This window comes from Salvia splendens, chromosome 21, assembly GCF_004379255.2.
Source record: "Salvia splendens isolate huo1 chromosome 21, SspV2, whole genome shotgun sequence".
Lineage (NCBI taxonomy): Eukaryota > Viridiplantae > Streptophyta > Magnoliopsida > Lamiales > Lamiaceae > Salvia > Salvia splendens.
This window is the reverse complement of record NC_056052.1, coordinates 5,134,321-5,158,712: the sequence shown is the minus strand read 5'-3', so window position 1 is coordinate 5,158,712 and position 24,392 is coordinate 5,134,321. Positions and strand designations below refer to the sequence as shown.

The 24,392-nt window shown below is 40.6% G+C and overlaps 2 protein-coding genes across 2 annotated transcripts; one reads left to right on the top strand and one right to left on the bottom strand.

Annotated features, from left to right (window-relative positions):
- Nucleotides 1-13,160: 13,160 nt before the first annotated feature.
- Nucleotides 13,161-14,981, bottom strand: LOC121783826. The gene is made up of 4 exons (XM_042182002.1): nucleotides 14,798-14,981; nucleotides 14,528-14,587; nucleotides 14,070-14,422; nucleotides 13,161-13,987 (listed from the first exon to the last, which is right to left on the bottom strand). Exons 3-4 carry the CDS (start codon nucleotides 14,070-14,072, stop codon nucleotides 13,379-13,381), a joined length of 612 nt encoding a protein of 203 aa, XP_042037936.1. The 5' UTR covers nucleotides 14,073-14,422; nucleotides 14,528-14,587; nucleotides 14,798-14,981; the 3' UTR covers nucleotides 13,161-13,378.
- Nucleotides 14,982-22,885: 7,904 nt separating this feature from the next.
- LOC121784621 (secreted RxLR effector protein 161-like) lies at nucleotides 22,886-23,539 on the top strand (the record flags this gene model as incomplete). The annotated part of the gene is made up of 1 exon (XM_042182803.1): nucleotides 22,886-23,539. A coding segment is annotated over exon 1 (654 nt), but the record flags the coding sequence as incomplete, so codon positions are not given.
- Nucleotides 23,540-24,392: the final 853 nt, after the last annotated feature.

The following is a 24,392-nucleotide window of genomic DNA, read 5'->3' as shown; positions in this document are numbered from 1 at the left end:
AAGATCGGGCTATATTTTCAACCATCCCTCCCCTCGGGATCAGGTGCAATCCGGCCTTAGACAGCCTTGAACTTCTGCTTCTCCCCTTTTCTTTCCCAGTCAGTACATCCGCTTGTCAAGATCGCCCACACTCTCGGCCGAACACTAGGTTCACTCAGTCACTCATACCTCACCAAGAGTATTATGACTGTTCTCTCTAATTGCTGGACCGCAAAATGCTTCGGACTTAGATCTCACGTGCAGCGACTGAAGGACTTAAAAGCTTGTAAATGGGCTATTGGCTTGTAGTGTTTTGGGGTGGATGTTCCTAAGGCTCTAAGGTTCAAAACTTCTTCTTTATTGATGTGGGGGAACTGTGTGCATTAGGCTTCTGATCAGTTGCTTTTCTGGCGCTTCTGACTTGGGTCTCCAATTGGTCAGTAGCATCTTTGTGGCTTCGCCACCCTTATTCCTTCTTCATCATTTTTTTTAACCATTTTCTTCATTTTTCCCCTGTTCCTTCTCTTTCCTTCCTCTTCTTTGTGGCTTCGCCACCCTTATACCTTCTTCTTCTTTGGACATGGGACGACTCCCTGGTCGACTTTCTTCTAAGTTCCTTGCCCAGCTGGTTTCTGCCTTTTTGTATATCGTTATGGCCAGTAAGCTTCATTCGCCTCATGCCTTGCACACACAGTCCCAGTGGCTAGGGGTGTTTATCTGGATATAGAAGGCTAAAAAGAAGGGTTCTAAAGGTGGGGTTTTTTTTTATGGGGGTTTCCTACTGCCTTCAGTGTTTGCTACCCGTGGTCACTTCACCCTAGGCAATTTGTGGCAGCCACTCTTTTCTTTTCAATATGTGTGGAAAGTGGTTCCACTTAAAGCTTATAACTCACATTTTAAGAGGGCTTTTGTGTTTGGCTCTAAGTATGGGCTTTTCTCCTATACTCACATCATCTATCCTGACTAGGAGGTACTAGGGAGGATGGTTTCGGTTTTCCAGCATGTCTTATCTCCCTCAATTCCCCTCACCGTCAGCTCGAGTCAGCTGAGTTTTAAGCCCAATCAACACAAAGAACTAGACCTAACAAGACATAAGCACAAACACAGACCATATACATCATACTGACCATTGCGTCCCCCCTCCCACTTCACAAGTGTCTGCCCTCAGATAGGGCTGTGAAGTGGAAAAGGTAATGGTCAGTATGGTGGATATGCAGACAAACAACAAAACAACATACTAGAAACGAAACTTCTCACACTTAGACTATAGAAAAGGCTAAATGGAAGAGTTTAAAAACCTAAACAGAAACCTAAGACACAAACTCATTTATACACACTTCTCACACTTAGGCCATGCCATGGACTAAGTGCGAGTCAACATGCACACGAAAGAAAACATAAGAAGAAAAATATAGAAAAGCATGCTCAAACGATACAAACCTTTACTTCTCACACTTAGACTATAGAATAGGCTAAGTGTTATGAAGTGGAGTCTACGCACAAACACAAATTAACTACCTAAACAAACATTAAAAGAAACAAATACGAAAACCTAAAAAAACAGAAAACTAAAAAGAAAACTAACTTGTCAGTATTGGGGGGGTCTATCGATGTCTCCTGCTCCTTCGCGGGGCAGATGGTGCAGGTTGCTCCTCCAGTTGTTCCTTCTCCGTTCTAGCTTGGTCCTCATCATCCTTCGCCGGCTCCTCGGCAGTTGCCGACACCTCGGCTTCCTCTCTCACTGTCTCGGGTTCAGTTGGTACACTTGGTCTGGTATCCTGGCTTACATGGCTCCTTACTTCCGCAGCTTCTTCTTTCCTCTGGTGGGTCATTTCCTCTAATATGTTATCGATCATGGATAACATCCTGTTCATCTCTGTCTGCATTCTTCGGTTCTCTTCACCTAAGTCGGTCACTATCACTTCCATAGATGCCTGTCTCTGCGTCAGCGTCCCCTGCCCTGCAGACTCTTTCAACATCCGTTCCATGACTGATGCCAATCGGACTATCTCCGCTCTCATCTGCCGATTCTCTTCTGCCATTTCAGTAACCGTCCTTTCCAACATAGCAACTCTCCCTCCCGCTGTGGCTTTCTCTCCCATTGCATAAAAATGCGGCCTTCCTACCTTCATATAAACGGTGTTCGTCCTGACGAAGTAGGGTATGTCGAATGACCCCGGTGGGCGTACCATAGGAAGTGGAGACAAGTCCTCAGCTTCCGTAATGATTAGGTTGTTTCCAACGAACGCTCCCAAAATGTGGCACAAGATGAGGTTCCTGGGGCAGGGTGAGTAGCTATTAAATGGCATTGATATCCAGTCCAGAATCCAAGATGCAACCTACGGCCTCATTTCACGCACCAAAGGAGATATAACTCCGTCATCGAAGTGCGAACGACTAAATTAGATTGTCCCAGTAGGTTGGCGTCCAGATGAAGCTGTACTAATCGCAGAACCGGATCATTGAAGTGAATGGAACGGGAGATAGTGGACGCGAATTCTCCAGCGTCGGGGTGGGTTAGCTCAGCCCAGGCCTCCTGCGGATTAAAATCCATATGCCTACGGGGGATACCCCTCTCCCTGTTCCTCCAATCAGACCCTATCGCCTCTTCCAGGGTACACATACCCAGCCGGCAAGTCCACTCAATTAAATTCATTCTAAACTCTCCTCCAAACAAACGAAAACTAACAGACAATTCATCCAAATCCGTCGTCACCTTGAACCTAAAGGTAGTAAAGAACTCATTTGCAAGTCTAACACAAATTTGCGGATCCCCGTTTGGTAGTAACCATTCAAAGCCCAAAGCATTCATATAAGCAAGGAATTGTTCACGAACACCTAGCTCATCTAGAGAAGGATAGTGCATTACCTTCACACATTTAATTTCCTTGCTGCCATCGTCCAAGCTTTCAAAGGTATCCTTCAGCTTCTGTGTATCGAAGAGTTTCATCTCCTCAGCAATCTCATTGGTGAAGTCTACAGTCCAGTGTTTGTATCGGAGCCTCTCAACTGGTGGATGCACAAGCTCTCGGTGGTCACCCGGGAGCGACTGTTCCCCATACTCCTCACCCTCCAAGGAGATGTCACTATCTGAATCTGACTCTGCACTAGCGGCGTACTCACTATCACTTAACTCCCCTCGGCTGGGTGGAGTTCGTTGAGATGCTTCGGTGATGACGATTCCTGTGTTTGCTACTCTGGACTTCTTGGTGACCGGCTTCTTTTGGATTGGAGCCTTCCCTTTCCTCTTCCTGGCTCGATGGTATTGGGCTTCCTCCTCTTGGGCAGTAAGGGTGGTTTCTCCTGGGGCTTGAGCATCAATATCATCAGCTTCCTCTGTCCTTACTGACCCGGGTGCGAAGTCCGGACCCTCAGCCACCCCTTCAGTGTCCGCGCCTTGCTCGTTCTGTACAGGAGATACCACAGTATCCTCTTGATCAGTAGCCTGTGTAGGCTCACCCTCTGCCTTCTTGCGAGTGGCCTGTTCTTCCTCGCTTGAGATCTCGACTGGGCTCTTGACTGTGCTCGCCTTGGCCTTGCTTGCTGCCCATTTGCCCAGGCATCGCTGCGATACCCTTTGCGGCTTCGGTTGTACCTCCTTCTGGTCTCCCTTCAACACTAACTTCCTCTTAACTACCTTTGGTTTTATCACGGGTGGTACTACTTGTTCAGATTCCTCTAAACTCTCTGTCGTCTCCTTCTGAGCAGTATGCTCCTCAACTGCCCCTTTTTCTTGCTGGGGAGTTTCTGACTTGTCTTCCACCATTCCTCCTGCTACCCCGGATTTGAGGTCTGGTCCCTCAACCATCCTGGCAGCGTCTTCTTCCTGCCGATATACCCCTTCCAGAATCGCTTGAAATTCTTCATCCGTCATAAGGCCGTCTCATTTAGATCTATGGTCTCTCTTGCTACTCCTTGAGGAACCGGCTCTGCTATCGGTGTCTTCTCTGTCTCACCGCTCCCTTCTTTGTCTCCCTGTTCCTGACTCGTCCTGGCCTCACGCTCCTCAGGGTTAGAGTCGTAATGGGCAGCGACAGCGTTAAGTTCTGCCGAATTGGGTACTAAGGTTTCCGATGGCACGGTCGCCGAGGAGTTCCCTCCTCTGAATGTACTGCTGTATAGCTGACCGGCGCAGGCGGAATTTCACTGGGTGCGGTTCCTACGCCCCCCATTTGGCCGAAACTGGTCAGCGCCGTCGTCCAGTCCCTTGTCGGGTCTTGTTGGCGAAGAAATGCCATCATGGCATCCATGGAAATCATGGGTGGTGGCTGAGCGGTCGGTGCCGGTAGTGGTGGATTTGGTTGTGGTTGTGCCTCCGGGGTTTCTTGGCGGCGAGGTTTGATTTTCTTGGCGAACGCTTTCTTCCCCATGATCGGAAATTTACGATTTGGTGGTGGAAAGTAGGGTTTGAACTGGTGGAAATGGGAAAGAAACTTTTGGGAGAGAAAATGTAAATGAGGGTTTGTGAGAGAAAAGGGTTGGGACGGTGAGTTTAATATGGGTAAGAGAGAGCAGTTGCAGGTGGTTGTAACCGGTTATCAGGGGTTGTCGGTCGCGACGCTTCAGATGGGAGGCGGTTGAGATTGCTGGCCTCTGATTGGTCAGCGTGTCCCTTCTCTCTGCTCATGCGCCACTCCCAGCCGCTGCCACCCTGCAAAAGCTGCACCAACTTTAATTCAAATTTTCGTCCTCTCCACAATCCTCCCTATACTTACCTAATAAGGAAAATAAATCAAATGGGCCCTTAAATAAAATCTGAAATAGCACCAGATAGGCAATTTTTTTTTATCAATACGTACTCCAAATTAAAATTAAGGACCGAAATTTTTTTTGGATTTTTAGAAATTATCTTGCATGCAGAGATTAACTACGTATTTACAATATTTACATCTTCCTTAGGCAATTTGGAATTCTACTTGGCCAGTATATGCAAACTATTTTCAAAAAGAAACTAGCCACGTGGAACTCCAAATTCCTATCTTACTGATCAGTAGACAACCATAGTAAGTGGTTGCAGTGGAATTTCATCCACTACACCCACCTCACTATTCTCCCTAAATATTTTTAGCCTATGTCCGTTTACTATGAAAGGTTCAGAGTTAGGAAAACTCCCTAAAATTTCCACTGCTCCATTGGAACGGAGTGAGGTGATGACATAAGGCCCTGTCCATTTCGACTTGAGCTTCCCAGGCATGAGCTTCAGCTTCGACTGGAAGAGTAGTACTTTCTGCCCAACATGGAGATCCTTGGTCCTCAGATTCCGGTCGTGCCACAATTTGGTTCGCTCCTTGTACCACATAGCTGAATCAAACGACTCCAATCTAAGTTCCTCAAGCTCCTGCAGCTGCAGCTTCCTTTCTTCTTCACAGGCTGTAGCATCCATATTCACTTTCTGTACTGCCCAGTATGCCCGGTGTTCAATTCCAACCGGTAAATGGCACATCTTCCCAAAAACGATCTGGTATGGGGACATTCCTATGGGAGTCTTGTAGGCTGTACAATATGCCCATAGAGCATCATCTACCCTTGCACTCCAATCCTTCCTAGAAGGATTTACAGTCTTCTCCAAGATCTTCTTTATCTCGCGGTTAGAAATCTCCGCTTGACCGTTAGCTTGTGGATGGTAGGGGCTTGATAGTCTGTGGTGTACGCCGTATTTTTTCATTAATGCTTCAATTGTGCAATTACAGAAATGTGTACCTTGGTCCGATATGATCGCTCTTGGTACTCCGAACCGGCTGAAGATATGACTCTTTAGGAACTTGGCCACCTCCCTTGCTTCACACGTGCTTGTGGCCTTGGCCTCCACCCATTTGGAGACGTAATCCACTACAACTAAAATGTACAAATTGCCATAGGACGAAGGAAACGGACCCATGAAATCCATTCCCCATATGTCGAACAGCTCACAAATAATGACGGGTACCTGCGGCATTTCATCCCGGGCAGATATTCCTCCGGTCAGTTGACAGCGCTCACAAGTTCTGCAGAACTCGTACGCATCCTTGTTGAGCGTTGGCCAATAAAAGCCGCTGTCCAGAATCTTCCTTGCCATCTTCTTAGGACCGAAGTGTCCTCCACATGCCAAAGAGTGGCAATGTGTCACAACGTCCCCTTGCTCCAAGTCAGGAACGCACCTCCTTATCACTTGATCGGACCCTACTCTCCACAGATAGGGGTCGTCCCAAAAGTAGTATTTTGCCTCACTCTTGATTTTCATTCTCTGGGCCTTGGTAATACTTGGCACCTCTGGAAGTTCTCCAGTCACTAGGTAGTTGGCCAGGTCTGCATACCACGGCTCTTGCCCTACCTTTTCTTTTCCTTTTTCAGTATTGTACTGGCCAGTAAGCTTCATCACTTCTTCCCAGTCAATCTTCCTGGCCTCAAAATTTACCTCACATAAATGCTCTTCTGGAAACTTGTCGTACACTTCTTCGTTGTTTCCCTCTTGCACTATTCTACTCAAATGGTCCGCCACCTTGTTCTCGACTCCCTTCTTATCTTCCACGTCCCAATCGAATTCTTGTAACAAAAGGACCCATCTGATCAAGCGGGGTTTGGATTCCTTCTTGGCAATCAGATACTTAATCGCTGCATGGTCAGTATAAACGATGACCTTGGATCCCAACAAGTATAGCCGGAACTTCTCGAAAGAATACACCACTGCCAGCATCTCTTTCTCAGTGGTATCATAATTCCGCTGAGCTTGATTCAGAGTCTTAGATGCATAAAAAATTACATACCTCTTCCCATCGATCTTCTGTCCCAGTACGGCTCCCACTGCTTAATCGCTGGCGTTGCACATCACTTCGAAAGGATAGTCCCAGTCAGGAGCCCGTATGATAGGTGCGGATATCAGCTTTTCCTTGAGAAGGTTGAACGCAGCCTTGCATTGCTCATCAAAAACAAACTCTACTTCATGCTGAAGGAGTCGGGTAAGGGGTTGGGCAATCTTGGAGAAATCCTTGATAAATCTTCGATAAAATCCGGCGTGCCCCAGAAAATCCCTTATCCCCTTCTGATCAGTAGGGAACGGTAATTTGGATATAACATCCACCTTAGCTCGATCCACCTGGATTCCCCTCTCTGAAACCACGTGTCCCAGAACAATCCCTTCGAGACCATAAAATGACACTTCTCAAAATTCAACACCAGACTTTTTGCTTGACACCTTTCTAGAACTATAGACCGTGAAGTCATCCATGAATATCTCTATGCAGTCTTCAATCAAATCGGAAAATATGCTCATCATACATCGTTGAAACGTACCTGGAACATTGCATAGACCGAAAGGCATGCGTCGGTATGCATAGGTTCCGAATGGGCAAGTGAAGGTGGTCTTATCCTGGTCTTCAGGATCCACGTAAATTTGGAAGTAACCGTTGTACCCATCTAGAAAACAGAAGTACTTCTTCCCAGCTAATCTCTCCAACATTTGGTCGATGAAAGGAAAGGGAAAATGGTCCTTCCTGGTCGCATTGTTCAGCTTACGGTAATCGATGCACATTCGCCAACCCGTGACTAGCCTCGTTGGTATTAGCTCATTCTTCTCATTCTTCACGACTTGGATCCCTGATTTCTTTGGAACCATGTGAATGGGGCTGACCCACTCGCTGTCCGGCACTGAATAGATAATCCCTAGCGACAACAACTTCAAGATTTCCTTCAATATCTCTTCTCGCATGTTAGGGTTTACCTTCCTTTGAGCATCTCGATGTGCCTTTGCTCCTTCCTCCAACCTAATGTGGTGCATGCAGACGTCGGGGCTAATTCCAACTTAATCTGTGAGACTCCATCCAATCGCCTTTTTGTTCTTGCTCAGCACGGTCAGTAGCCTAGCCTCTTGTTCCTTCGTAAGGCTGCTGCTGATGATCACTGGATGTGAGTTCTCCTCTCCGAGGAAGGCATACTTCAAATTCGATGGCAATTTCTTCAGCTCAACTTGGGGTGGAAGTGTGTCTTCAGGTAGAGGGTTTTTCTCAGCCTCTCATCCTTTCTCTAATTCTCCCTCTGGAGATTCCACTATACTGACTGGTAGCTGAGCCCCTGCGGCTCCAACGAACTCTGATTTCTGGCAGAAGTCCTTAATTGCTCCTTATATCTCTTCATCAGTCAGCCCTTGGCTACTGATCAGATCACACCATGCAGCGGCTTCTACGTCAGCTTGCTCATAGACATCTAAAGCTTGGAGCTTTTCCTGCAATAGTTCGGTCTCAAGAAAATCTTAGACTAAGGGGTCAATCACATCAACATAGAATAAATTTTCAGAATCGATAGGCTTTTTCATGGCCTTATTAATATCAAAAGTAAACTTCTCCCCATGAAAATCAATGCAAATTGTTCCCTCAGCCATGTCTACTATCGTCTTGGCCGTTCTAAAAAATTGCCTACCTAACAATATTCCACTAGATTCCCTAGCCTCGGACTCACTCATTTTGATCACATAAAAGTCAGCAGGGTAGGTAAACTCATGCACTCTGACCAACACATTCTCTAAAACACCCTCAGGACTTATGCATGACCTATCAGCCAGTTGGATCAACACCCTAGTACTCGACAATCTAACCCCCTTCAATTGGTTATAGATCGACAAAGGCATGCCATTAATAGAAGCTCCAAGATCACACATTGCATGCTCGACTTTCACATCTCCTATAGTTATAGGCAGGGTGAACATACCTGGATCGGCCCTCTTGGGCGGTAGCTTCTCCTGCACTATTGCTGATGCGATCCCTTCTACCATAATTTTTCCATCCTCCTGGGCTTTCCCGGCTATGAACTCCTTAATAAATTTCCCAAGTGGGGGTATCTTCACTGCTTGGAGGAATGGTATGGTAACATCCAGCTTCCCGAAAATTGACAAGTAATCCACTGGGTTTTCCTTCTTCCTCTTAGTTACGAAACGGTAAGGGAATGGTTTTTCCCCCTTTCTCTCCTCTACCGGTCCCTCAGCAACCTTCTTGGGACCTTCCTTGGGCAGATTCTGGGTCTGAGTTTCCTTCGTTCTGGATTCTACCTCTTGATGGGTTTCCTTCTTGACCAGTACGTTCTCAGGCTCGCATTTTCCACATGGTGTTTCTCCCAAGAAAAATGGGTCCTGCATCTGGGGTAGAGGTCTGCGTAGCTCTTCTTCCGAGACAACGTCCCCCAATAATGTTGCTCCACTTGGTTCTCCACTAGACTTCTTTGGCTGGGGTCCTTCATAGGTAGTACCGGATCGTAGTGTGACTTTGCTCACATTCGCCTTTTCAGGCACATGGACTGTGGACGGGAGTTTCCCTGAGTTTCCTTTCATTTCACCCATCGAACTGGCCAGTTGGGCCAACTGCCTATTCATCATATCCATGTTCGCCTTATGCTCCTTCTGGGCACTCTGCATCCCTTGCACTACTTCATTATGGGATTGTAACTCACCCTTGATACCTTGCTGCGATGCGAGCAATTCTCCCATCATGTCCTCCATAGATCTCCTTGACCTGCTAGGATATTGGGATTGATTCGGCCCTTGGTGCTGGTTATACTGGGAATTTTGGTTGGGCTGGAAATTTTGGAAATTTTGCTGGTTCGGGTTAGGTGGGTATTGGTTATACTGGCCAGGAGGGTTGTACTAGTCAGTATGATATTGGTTCTGGTTCTGGTTTAGGAACTGGGTTGGGTTTTGCTGAGGTGGTGGTCCTTGGTTAGGTTGACTCTGATAATTTTGAAAGTTCCTCTGGTGGGGTGGTACATAAACAGGGTTTGGGTTTTGTGGGTGTTGGTTTTGAGGTTGTTGACTGTGGAGTTGTTGGTTCCTTCCTGACCAGTTGAACTGGTTGTTTGGATTTTCCGGGCCACAGTTGAAATTCTAGTTCGGGTGGGGGTTGTATTGGTTCTGACCTTGACCTTGGTTTTGATTTTGGCTCCCATCTCCCCATCGAAAATTTCGATGATCCATCCATGGTGCATCCCGTTGTCTCCCTTGGATCCAATGCCCACTAGAATTGTAATACCCAGCAGCGTTGACTTGCTCCATATTCACGAAGTCATTGGGCTGATCATAGCTCGGCCCTTGGTTCCCTTGTTCTGCACCCTTGTAGTTTCCAGCTGGGGAAGTTGGTGGCGCATTTTTCTCGATTGCGCTCAAGAGCGTCTTCTTCAATTCGTCCATCTTCAAATCCATCTTCTGTTCTATCTTCTGCTCCTGGTCAGTAGACAAGGCGCTGGCAATCCTTTCTCTGCTGTAACCATCTCTGGAATTGTCATACTCCTTTTTTGCGCTCAACAGTTTCCCTAGGACCCTTTTAGCTTCGCTGACCCTTAGCTGCGTGAAGCTTCCTCCTGACGAGGAATTCGCTAGATCCTTGGTTGCTTTGTTCATCCCTTCATAAAAGACATGGTGTACTTCAATATCCGCCATGCGATGGTTGGAGCACGCATCCAAGAGGCTCATATATTTCGCCCAGTAATCACTCAAAGGCTCATCGTACCCTTGCTTCACATTAGTTATCTCTCTCTTCAGCGCACTTGTCTTCGACGATGGGAAAAACTCACCTAAGAATGCTGACTTGAAATCGGCCCAACTCTCAATGGAGTTGGGTGGCAGACGCATGAACCAAGTGTTGGCTTCCCCTTTTAGGACAAACGGCAAAGCCTTCAATCTATAGTCATCTTCGGTCGCCCCTGCTGGCCTCCTTTGCGCCCTACAAATCTTACAAAACTCATGCAGAACTCGTAAGGTCCTTCATAGCTCTTTCCGCAATATGTAGGCAGAATTGCGATAACATGGGGCTTCACATCACAGACAGTCTGCCCCGGGGTGACTACAATGGCTTGCGGTGGTTCTCCCTCGGTATGCGCGTTCAGGGTACCGATCTCTGGATCATCATCTTCGTTGGCAGCCATCTCCCATGGGTTGCCTTTCAACAGTGGTATCTCTTCTGGTATTGGTCCTTCTATGGTGTATTCCTCCTCGTCGCTACTCGAACCTAAGTCAGACAGAGCCGTCGACAAACCGGATCGAGTGGTTACGAGTATAGATCCTCGCTGAAGTATCTTCGGCCTCCACTGGTCAGGAGCCGAGCTGCTTCTCATATACTGAAATAAAAAGAAAAGGAAAACGTTATGCACAATATATACGCCAAAGTATCACACACAATAGCTTCAAATAACGACATCCATTCCCCGGCAACGGCGCCATTTGAAAGATCTCAGGTTTGCGTAGGTGTCGCTCAAGCAAGGATCTATCCTACTGATCAGTATAAGAATCCCCGCTAGCCTAGAACCTGCTTTCAAAGAATCCTCAACCCTCTTCTACTAGGTAGTATAGTGAAGGTAGGGGTCGAATCCCATAGAGATGGTGCGCTAAAACTATTGCGGTGATATTCTGGAGGGTTTGGTTAGCTACCACTCTCGGGTTGAGTCTCTACCTAGGCAAGAATTTAAAAGTAGTATCCTACTGACTAGAATGGGGGAGAAGTGTAGAGATGCAGCTGTGTACGTGGAAATGGGTAATCCTGGTGTAACAGAATATATTCGAGAAGTACTGGGTTTCTATTTTGGGCCAAACGGAATATCCGAAGGTAGTGGGAATTGTGTGACTAGGCTGACAGATCTGCAGAGTACAAACTAAAAGTGAAGGACTAAAGGCAAAAAACATCTAAAAAGTAAAAGTGGTCCCCAACTATTGACATGGACATCATCTTCTTCAACACACTTGATCAAAATTAAATGACAACTCCAGATAAGCCACGTAAAACACAGAATAACAACTCACGAACACAGATCCACAAATAAAAATTCCAAATCTGAAATCAAACACCAACACTGTAACTCCGCATACCGGTCAACATGAAAACGAATCGAAACTCAAACTAGACTTTGCATGCAACGATTTACTTCACAATCAAACATTTCCCGATTGTACTAACTCAGAGAAAATTACGACGAAAGCAGCAACAACCGATTTAACACTTAAAACAACCAGAAACTCTAGATCTAAGCTAACTAGGCAGAAGGAAAAGAGATCAGCGAGGTAAACTGAACAGAAAACAATTTCATAGCATAAAACAAGTTCGGATCTGCAAACAAATTAGCTCTAAGTCGTGAAAATCAAAAGCAACACAGATCCATCGTGAAGAAAAACAAGAAATTTAAACTACGAAAGCGAAATAAAAGTGTTTACCACTCCGGGCGATGGAACTCCTAAACTATGATCTTGCTGGCTGGAACGAGGATGACTGAAACTCCCGGAGCTTCTGGAACTCAGGTAATCATGGTTGTGTTGAGGAATGAGAAACTGGACTGGGCTGAAGAACTGAACTACCGAGAGAAATATACCTAAAAGTGATGATGGTGAAAATAGATATCCCTTTTTCTCTCCAAGTGGGTTTCTTTTATAGGGAGGCTTACCCTTGATTTTAGGGTAAATCCTTATTGCAAGATGACTCCTTTGCCCTTAATTATGGGTAATCAGCCTCAGCTATCCGTCTTCTCCATCTCGAACCGTTTTAGCATGTATACTGATCAGGATAGCAACATCCTGACACCCTTTTCACTTGAGTTATTCCGAAGCTTCCCTACTGGTTAGAACACTCAACCTGCACGCTTAAGCAACTTGTTTTGCAGATAAAGTTCAAATATGCACATCATACTGACTTGTAACCAAGGCCTAGAATACGACTTATCAGAGACCAAGACAAATTTTGCCCTTCAACTCGCTCACCAAACACGAGTTCAGTTGCGTCCAATTCTCCTAAAAAATGGTGGCCGCACAACTTTAGGCGACCACCATTTTAGTGGGCCTAATATGAGCGTGGGTATCCCCTGTTTTTTGGTACTCTAATATAGCTATTTAAGCTGATCATTTTGGGGAAAACATTATGGGATATATATTTTGTATTGTGTAGTAGCAAGTCTCAGGTTATAGTTGGGGAGGCTTAGCATGGTTTTGCTCGTTTAGTGGTAGTTTGTTCGGTTGTATGCTCGTTTGGTTCTGTGATGTTTTAAGTTTGGTCTACATCAGGATTAGTGTTATCTTGGTGTGTAGCTATGTAAAGTTTGGTAATAGTGCTATAAAGTATTTTGTATATCATAAAGCCTTCTCGTGAGGCTCCATCTTGGTTCTATTTATCGATAATCTTAATGAATACAAGAGTTACTATCATCATCAATATGCATCTTAGATCTACATCAATGCACCAGAATGAAATACCATAATGTACATATAAACACAGTAGGTTAATTTTACATAGATTGGCTGCACCCACAACTCAGCATAACATCAAAATGACAACCAAACCGCCGCCTAAGTTCAACTAAGATTAATACCCGATAAGAAGCTAGCAAAAAACCCAAAATATGCATCATAGATATACGCCTAATTAAACACCAACACCATGAAAACACGCTGATTTTCACACAATCAAGCCCCCTTCTGTTTGTCCTCTATTAGTTTCAGCAGGTATCCAAGACGAGCGGTCTTCTGCATTCCCATAAAGATCTCCATTCGTTGCGGCTTGTCACCTAGAATGTTACAAAGCTCGTACCTTTGGTCGAGAGTTAGACCGTCGACGTCGCACATCTTAGCAAACACATCTTGTCTAGCCTGTCCCAGATCAAACTCGTATCCGATCCGCCTCGAGATCACCTCCAAGCGAGAGTTTGTCTCAGAGTGCAGATTAGCTAGAAACTCCATGAGTGCAGTATCTGAACCTTCGAGTTTGCGCTTCTTGCTAGAGTTAGACTTGTTAGTTGATGTTTGTTTTCTGATACTGTTTCCCTCGCTAATGTCCTGATTGCCCGTCGGATTAGATGAAGGTACGAACTTATCTGCTTCAATGTCGTTGAGGCTTGGATGGTAGTCATTTTCATTAACCTCACTGTGTGTGCCTGGTTGGCTCCGTAGGATCTCAGCCGCATCATTTATCTGCTCAGCCCCGCCACCACTCGCACGATCCTTACCGAATATCATCTTCCACGTTGTCCATAACGGCCAAGACTTATGGCGCATAAACTTGGCGTCCTTATCGGCCTACATCAATAGATTCAAGCAGTGACAATTAGTCTTTGAAATTTTCCAACGAATGAATACTTAAAACAGTAGTAATCCTTACCATTACGATTGCTTCCCATTGATCATCATCACATTCAATCCGGTATTCTCCATCAGAATTGAATCCCACGCCACTCCGTCCAAGTATACCTCACAGGCTTTGGTAGCTCTTCTTCCAAGCAGTGAGTTTTGAATTTACATGAGGAGTGCCTTTGATGTCCGTGTTTGGGAATTCCTTCCGAATAGCATCCTCGATCTTTCCTAAATACCCAGTCCTGAAGCCATTGTCAGATTTCCATCCCGTAGAGACCAGATCCAGCAAACATGCAGCAAGGATTTCTTTCTCTTGAACCGTCCAAATCCTACGAGATCGGTCGCCTTTACGAAATTTCCGTTGAGAAGTCAAGGGGGTACCTGACCCCGAAGTTACAAATCAACCATAACACAACAATGTTCCTGTCAAACTCTCAGATACAAATCCTTGAAACCAAGTATCTCTAGATTATACGAGCAACTAACCTTCAGAGGGATTTCCGGTTGAGCGAACAACATGTCCCCTTGAACCCTCCGCCATAATATCTACAACAAACATACAACACAAATCGCTTCACATCAAAAACATCATTGTAATAACTATCCATATTGCAGCTTGCAAGGTCGATTTGAAGATTTAAGGCCCGAACACACACCAGAGTGAACAAAGCTAGACCAAATATATATAACCAACTAGTTGGAAAAAATCGATCCACGGAACAAGTATGAATAAACATGATGACGAAGAGTATTTACCTCCTAATGCAGCTACTATTGATTGAATGGTGGGGTAAACTGCACTCACGAAGTCGTCAATTTGAATTCTGCTGAATTTGCCCAAACTGCCGCCGATAAATTGAGGAGAGGGGGAGTCAATATTGTTTTGAAATTATGCTAAGGGTAGAAAAGTCATTAGGTAATATATACAGGGGCGGATCTACATAGACTACTTGTAGTGAGGCAATTTCCCCTGCTCAAAATTTTACTTCTATACTAATTGTTCTTCAAATTTGAATATTTATTTGAGTTCCTTCTTAAATGCCCCTTCTCAATTCTTCAAATTATTTCCTTATGCATATTTTTGTCCCTCTTAAGTTCAATTCTTGGCTCCGCCCCTGAATATATATTGTTTTTTATTTATACACAAAATGAATAATGGACAAATTCTGGGCCCAAAACACATGAATCGAACGCAAGACATAATTTCGGTGGTTGTGAGCCCTACTCATTTAATTATGCTCATATAATATATATGCTAATTCCATCTCTCAAGAAGCGAACGAATCCTAAATATAAAAGGAAAATATATGTTGTGTACAAACCAGTTGCTACTGACAGTTTGGAAAAAAAATGATGGAGAACACTTTACAAACCCACTCTTTCTAGATTTAATAATAAAAAAAAGAGTGAAATTTGTAGAAGAAAATGCTCACTGCTCAAGGCGCCTTTCACACTGATCAGGAATCTGCAAGTCAGTTTATATTTACTTGTGCATTTTAAGTCCATTCCAAAATCATTTAGCCTGTAAATTAGAGTAGTAGTAACTTAATATACTACTCACTCTGTCCCATAAAAGATATTATATTTGTAGGACGACACGGGATTTTAGGACGTTTTGTTTTGTGTGTGAAATGTAGAGAGAAAATATAATTTTTATATTCATGTGAGAGAAAACTTTTTTCAAAAAGGGAAATATGACATCTTTTATGGGACAAACTAAAAAGGAAAGTGTGACATCTTTTGTGAGACGGAGGGAATAAATTATATTAACTGCTGGTTAATCTATTGTCTTATTCATACTATTAGTCAATCATACGGCTTTTAATATGCTTACTCCATCCGCATATAAAGATGAGTCTCTTTTTAGATTTCTGTCCATTTGTAATTATTATGCTTTGAGTGAACTACGTTAAAAGTCTCTAATGTTTTCAGAAGTTGCGTTACAGGCCCCTGATAAAAAAAAATATCGTCAGACAATCCTAACCTTAAACGTAATGACATATAGTATATTTGTACTTATTTTTCGTGCCAAAATGCATTTAAGGGCATTTTAATCAAATGGCAACCAACCCGTGCACCTACTCTATTCATACCTACCGGGTAGACTTGCAGACCGATATTGAACTTTCAGCCTCTGTCCTGTCGGAGCAGATCATCTGCTGTGTTATAATTCACAGCACACAATGTGGTTAAAACGCATGAAATATCAAATGAAACGCAACATTTAGCCTTGTCCGCATAATTGGCTTTATTCATAATTCAATCACCATTTCCCCATGGGCCCACTCACCCGATTCATTCTCTGAAATACTACTACTACATACTACGTATCTAATAATAAAATATTTTTGTCATTAATAATTAAAATGAAGTTGCATTATTAATATTTTCAGGCATAAGCAGAATTTGATTTGGAATAAATAACTCGTTGATTTTCTAGTTTTTACCCAATTACTCTCATTCCTACAAATATGACTATTACAAATTCATTTGTAGTAATCATGACAAAAAAAAACAACTTTAGTATAAAAATATTTTTCAGGTATATTGGTACTAAAATTAAAAACTTTGGTGAAATTTTGGTATTTTTGAGGAACTTTAAAATTGGTTTAAAATATCATAAATTTTATATTTTGTTCGTTGTTTTTTACATGTTATCACTATATCCGACCAATTTACGTATAGTTTTTTTTATCTTACTTGGCACTACTAAATCAATGTATTTTTTTACGTGATTTTTTATCCTACTTGTCACGAACTTATAGCTTGGTTTAAAATATAATATACATTTCACGGTTGTCTACATAGAATATGTTTGTGATATTTTAGACCAATTTTAAAATTCGTAAAATATATCAAAATTTGAATAAAGTTCATAATATTAAGGACTAATATCCCTATATTTAAACATTATTTCACTATCTCCTATAAATATTAATAATTCAAATTCATTTTTAATAACTAATGACAAAAAATGTTGTATACTAATAAGTCGTATGAATTTAACTTTATATAAGAAGAAAATGAATGGAATTATAATGAAAATTGAGGACAAAGAAAACGAATATCACTTTCAGCCATCATGCAAATCATGCAAATTTAGTGACATGAACTTAGTTATTTATAATAGGATTATCAAAAGCTAATCTGATTATTGCTATATAAATTAATGTGAATAGTGTGAATCATGTATAAATTATTATTGTTATAATAATAAATATAATTAGCATGTAATAATAGAATAAAAGTGCCAACCCAACCATGACTGTGTCAGGCACAGTAAAAGTGTCATCATGCAGGTCAGGCCAACGTCAGATAGTTCACGGAACTGACCGAAATGCCCTTTTAGGGCTAAAGGGCAATATAGTCACGAAAAACGCGACTTCTGAAAACGTTAAGGACTTTTGGCGTAGTTCACTCTTATGCTTTATATTCTATTAGTTTATTTTATTTATTTTTTCTTTAAAATTAATATATAAGTATGATATTTACATACCGCAAACTTTTATTTATCATTTTTTCGTAATATTTCTTCAAATTCATATTGAAAAGAAATTGAAGTCCTATTCAAAGACGGAAATATTATATACTCCTACAAAATAAACGTATATTATGAGTAAAATAATATTGCCTTCAACCAAATATATATTCACATTTAGATGATTCACATGCAATCGTCTCTTGAATAATGTAACATATATCTGCATAGGGTGCGTTAAAATGACAACACCTCTTAAAGTAGCATCATGCCACCATTCATAGCCAATAATTTGTACACGTGGATGAATAATCAGCTGCCATGTGGCAATCATAAAAAAATGCTCAAGGGTAAATTTTCTCGGCCAGCAATATCCAATATGCTAGACAGCAATCTATAGATTGCTATCTAGCGTTTATACTATTGTTGTGTAGCGTTTATAATATTGCTGGATACGTGGTGTCACAGTGTCACTTTAAGAGGTGTTATCATTTTAACACAAACCTATCTCCATGTATTTATCCATACATAGTATTCCATGATTTTGCAAAGTGAACTGTGATTAAGTTTTCCTTTTTCTAATTTTAGAAATTATACATTTTTAATAATAAATACTCTCCGTCCCATTAAAATGAAACATTTTTCTTTTTTAGATTGTTACATTAAAAATAAAACGTTTTTCAAGAATGGAAATAACATCATATCTACTTTTTCATCTATCTTTATTAACTCATAAAATAACCACGGCTTAAAATCGTATACTGAAAATCAAACATTTCATATTTATTGTGACAGAGGGAGTATATTAGCAAAGTGACTTGTAATTACTAATGCAATATTGAAATATTTCTAAGTTGTATATATTTGAATATTGATACTTGAAAGGATATGGGCTAGATTAGATTAATATGGATTAAATAATTATAGTTGGGCTACAATTATAATTAGTCCATAAGCCCAACAATCATGAAACTCTAATGACTCTTTGTCTATATATAATGGTTATTTATTCTCCATTGTGGGAGAAGAGAAATAGCGTAACATTAGAGAGAAAATACGTAAAGCTCTGTAGAGAGAATTCCTAGCTTTCTTCTACGGAGCAATTGTACCGGGATAGTTCCTGCATCGGATTGGAATACACGTGGACCTCGATAGTAGTGGATTCAACTTGCATGATTCAATCGTAGAAGAAAACAACACAACAAGTAAGATTTAGTTCCATTGTGTATTACGTGCTCAACTTGCAATATGATTATAAATCTAGATCTGTTATTCTTGTCTGCAATTTCCGCTGCGCTCATTAGATGAATACAAGAATCCCTAATAGTGGTATCAGAGCTTAGGGCTCGATTCATAATTAATTTTGTTTCCTAATTAATTTGTGGATGATTTTGGAAATCAAAATTCTGAAATTGGATTTCAAAATTCTTTCGAAATTTAGTGCAACATAGGACGCAATATATGGTAGTTTCGAAAATTTGTTTCAGCTGACGCAATTGGATTTCAACTGTACAATTGAGCAGTACCGTTGATGCAATATAATGAAGAAACAATTGAATTTTATGATGCTTATGCTATTGTCGCTGGTTTTGACAGATGAAGGTTTTGGAAAATTGAAATTGGATTTCAATTAAAAGATAATGTTTTTCAACCATATTTGCAATTGAATTTCGAAAATTGAAATTGGGTTCCAATTAATTTGGAATTAATATAGATCAGAGAGGTAATATATTAATTAGATTAATAGATTATGATTCATTGTTATTATTTTAAATAATGATATTGCATAAGTGTCGTTGCTGTGACGATTCATGCGCTTCACTAGGATTATGGTACAATTATTTTAATATATATTATTATTTGATTTCATCAATAGATTACTGCATACTAATAATAATAAATATATTATTAATATTAATTTAGAATTAATATTAAATATCTGTTTATATTAGTTTGGAATTGATATAAATTAGATGATGAATTTATTAATTTGATTAATGGATTAATGAGCAAGAATTTGTTAATATTATTATTTTGGAATAATAAATAATATATATGATGATGATTTGGAGTTATTACTTGATTTACAAATTTATTAATTTAGAATTAATATAGATTGGATAAATTTTTTTAATTAGATTAACAAATTGGGACATAGTTATCATCTGGAAATGATAATATATACTCCACAACACAATATTAATTTGGAATTAGTATTAAATATGTATAATTATACTCCCTCCGTCCCGCACTACTCGCACTTATTTCCTTTTTGGGCGTCCCAAGTTACTTGCACTCTTTCCATTTTTAGTAAAAAATTTCACCTACAGCCGTCATTTTTTATTTTCCTATACACTCATTCCTTAATCTCCGAGTCGAAAAGGAAATGAGCGAGTAGCCCGGGACGGAGGGAGTATTAATTTAGAATTAATATAATTAAATCCACATTTAATTAGAGAATAAAATTTGATTTTATTTGTTGAGTATTATTTGATATCATATGTGATAAGCATGCTATTTGATTTATGCTTATTTATTTAACTATAGTAGTTAGAGACCGTTTTATTGTCTGGGAAGGCGGCGCCCAGTATGTGTAGTCCGTGTTATACTATGTCTGGGTAGGCGGCGCCCAGTATTTGTAGTCCGTGTTATACTATGTCTGGGTAGGCGGCGCCCAGTAATTGTTTGAAATTTAATATTGGATATTATATTCACAGAACTAGTATCACACTTTTCCCCATAAAATATAAGTCTTGTTTTGAAACAAACGCATCGTCTATCAAAATTGTTTGATGTTCCTAGCCTTTTCGACCACGAGTTTTACGCCAAAGTGTTTACTCTCAATCTACAAGGCCTAGGCTCATTCATAAATGCATGGTTGGCATCGTGTGATGGGGTTGACTTGCTTAAATTGTTTAGTGACGCCAAAGCGACCTAAATAGTTTATGGATGCATATTAATTGGATCAATAAACCAAGAATTACAAAATAGTTGTTGCAATTAGCTTGGAGGCCTACCTTGTGATATTATTGTAGTGATCAGCCAAAGCAGGGGCTGCAATAATATAGACTTGGATGTTGGACCACTAAAATTTATATTTGATATAAATTCGTATTTTATGTTTGGGGGCATAATATATGTCAAAATTAGTGGGAGCTAATCAATACAATAAACCCTTGTTTGATTAGTGATGTGAATGTGATCTTTGCATGCTTTTCTAATTTGCTTTTCGTTTTATTTTCTGTTCAGATAATATGTCAAACATAGCTTATGAGTGTATGATGGAAACAAACAAACTGACTAGGTCAAATTTCACGGAGTGGCAGAGAGACTGCCCAAAACTCAAGGCACAAGGCGCAATGAGTGGGAGCTCAGCTATGTTTGTCATTGAGATAAATATGTCTATGAATAACTCACAATCCTGGGTATTGGATACCGCTTGTGGTTCACACATTTGTAATAATGTGCAAGGTTTAATTGACAGCAGGAAAGTGAGGCATGGGGAAGTAGACCTACGTGTTGGAAATGGAGCAAAAGTTGCTGCCGAACGTGTGGGAACTTATAGATTAGATCTTCCCTCAGGACATAGACTAGATTTACATAATTGTTATTTTGTTCCAGTTATTTCAAAGAATATTATTTTCATTCCGATGTTGGACATCGAAGGTTTTTTCTTCCATTTTGCAAATAGCAGATGCTCGTTTTCTACTAATGGATTGTTTTATGGAAATGCCTCTTTACAGAATGGATTATATATGCTTGAATGCAAACAGAATATTCTCAATGTGCAAAATAAAAGACTTAAGCTATGTAATACGAATAATGCTACTTATCTTTGGCATTGTAGACTTGGTCGTATCAATGAGAAAAGGATAGCCAGATTGAGAAAGTTAGACTATCTAAATTCATTTGATTTTGAATCATATGATGCTTGTGAATTCTGTCTTAAAGGAAAGATGACTAATAAGCCACTTTCTGGGAAAGGGGTGCGTGCTAATGATGTGCTAGAGTTGATCCACACAGATGTGTGCGGACCGTTTCCAACTCAAGCAAAAGATGGTTATTCGTACTTCATTAGTTTCACTGATGATTTGACAAGGTATGTATATGTGTATATTATGAAACACAAGTCTGAGGCCTTTGAGAAATTTAAAGAGTTTAAGTGTGAAGTTGAGAAACAACTTGGAAAAAGTATCAAAACTCTTCGATCAGATCGAGGAGGGGAATACTTGAGCCGAGAATTTCTTGATTACTTGAAATCGCATGGAATTCAGTCAGACTGGACACCTCCTGGTACACCACAAATGAATGGAGTATCTGAAAGGAGAAACCAAACATTATTAGATATGGTTCGATCAATGATGAGTTTAGCTAGTCTTCCTTTATTTCTCTGGGGTCATGCTTTACTAACGGCTATTTAAATTCTAAATAGGGTTCCTTCTAAATCAGTCGAGAAAACACCATATGAGTTATGGTGTGGCAAGAAAGCAAGTCTTAACCATATCCGGACCTGGGGTTGTCCAGCTTTTGTTAAGAAAATGATGACTGATAAATTGGAAACTAAAAGTGAGAAATGTTATTTTGTGGGATATCCTAAAGAAACTAAAGGGTACGATTTCTAATGTCCTGAAAATCACAAGGTGATAACATCAAGGAATGTGACGTTCCTTGAAGACAGTTATGTCTGCAAGGAACAAGGTCAAAATACAGTAGATCTTGAAGAAATTCAAGAACCACAAGTTAACAATGAGGATGAGATATTATCCACTGGATTGGACAATAACTCAGTGGGAGTTTTTGATGATCTATTGGGAGGGGAAATTACTCTTAGAGAGGACCTTAGAGAGACTCTCGAAGGACCACCTCAAGACAATGAGATGCATCAAAGACAAGATGATACAATAGTTGCATCACCTCTACCTCAAGAAGATCATAGTGATATTCCTGAACCTTCTCACATACAGAATGAACAGCCTGAACCAGAGCAAAACCAACTCAATAGGCCTAGAAGCAAAGAGGGCCCATGTGTTTATAGTAGACGCGATAATGGAAACGTCGTCTTGCTTATCATATATGTTGATGACATCTTGATTATGGGAAGCGATCGTTCCATGATGCAATCCGTGAAAGAATGGTTGTCTAGTTCCTTTATGATGAATGATCTAGGTGATGCTTCCTATATCCTTGGAATCAAGATCTATCGAGATAGACCAAATAGGATGTTAGGATTATCACAATCCACTTACATAGACAAGTTGCTAAGGCGCTTCTCAATGGAGAATTCTAAGAAAGGTTTTCTTCCTATGGGACATGGCATTGTATTGTCAAAGAAGAATTGTTCTTCTAATGATAAAGAAAGAGACAACATGAAAAGGATCCCGTATGCTTCGGCTATAGGATCTATTATGTATGCCATGATCTCTACTAGGCCAGATGTGGCCTATGCGTTTAGCATGACAAGCAGATTTAAGCAAAATCCCGGTGAGGAGCATTGGAAAACTATTAAGACTATTCTTAAGTACCTTAGAAGGACTAAAGAATATTTCTTAGTCTATGGTGGACAACCAGAGTTATCAGTTACTGGGTACACTGATGCTAGTTTCCAAACAGACCATGACGACTATAAGTCTCAGTCTGGATATGTTTGTGTCCTCAATGGTGGAGCAGTGAGTTGGAATAGTTCCAAACAAGGTACAACTGCTGATTCCACCACCGAAGCCGAGTATATTGCTGCATTTGAAGCTGCCAAAGAAGCTGTTGCTTTGTTAGAGTTCGTTAAAGAACTGGGTGTCATTCCGAGTGCCAATAGTGCAATACCTTTGTATTGTGACAACACTGGTGCTGTTGCGCAAGCAAAAGAACCCAGAGCCACGAACAGGAACAAACATGTTCCCAGAACATATCATCTGATCAGAGAAATAATTGAAAGAGGCGACATAAAATTAGAAAGAGTACCCACTGATGATAATTTGGTTGATCCTTTCACCAAACCTTTATGTATAGCAAAACACAACAAGCACTTTGAGAGCTTAGGTGTTAAGCATTTTGGTAGATGGCTTTGAATCAGTGGGAGTTACAGTTTTATATGTCTTAGAAACATTTTGTGTTAAGACAATATTACTTGATCACATTATATGAAAATTTTATTTCTTATGAGTTTTGTGCACTTATTGGAATAATTGTTTTAAATGTTTGATTTTATTCTAAATATTTGTTCCCTTGAATTATGATTGTTGTTAATGGTGTGAGACATTAATGATATAGTATAATTCTAAAATAGCCCTAACCAATGATAATCAAGAATGAGATATTGATGATATGTTATAGGTTAGCATGGGGTTTGCATCACATTCTTCGAGAATGTAGTTGTTCTCACAACTATGAGATATTAGATACTCGTGATGGACACATGATATACTTTGGAGAGTATTGGTATACCTTACTATTAAACTGTTTTGTTAAGTGTCTACAGTTTATTAGTACATGAAGTATGTAATAGTCCTTGGATCTGAGGTCATTACACATTTTGTTTGTTGAGTGGTGTGCTTTGATCTTGTCCAACACTTTGCCTCCCAAAGGAAGATTGAGACACAAGCTTGTGTTGGGTATATCATGAGATAAATGGAAATGGTAGTTGAGCCAATAATGAGATTCATTCATCGATTAGAATTTCGAGAGAATACTCAAATTCTCTATATTACTTTACCATTAAGTCATTGGCCAATGCAAAGATATATTCAATTAAAGTAATTGAATATGATCGAATGAGTCATTTAATAAAGATGAGATAAAGTGATTGAGCTATTTGGATGACACATGACAAATCTTAGGCTCAATCAGGTGGTTCGTGAATGAAAGGATATTGCTATAAAC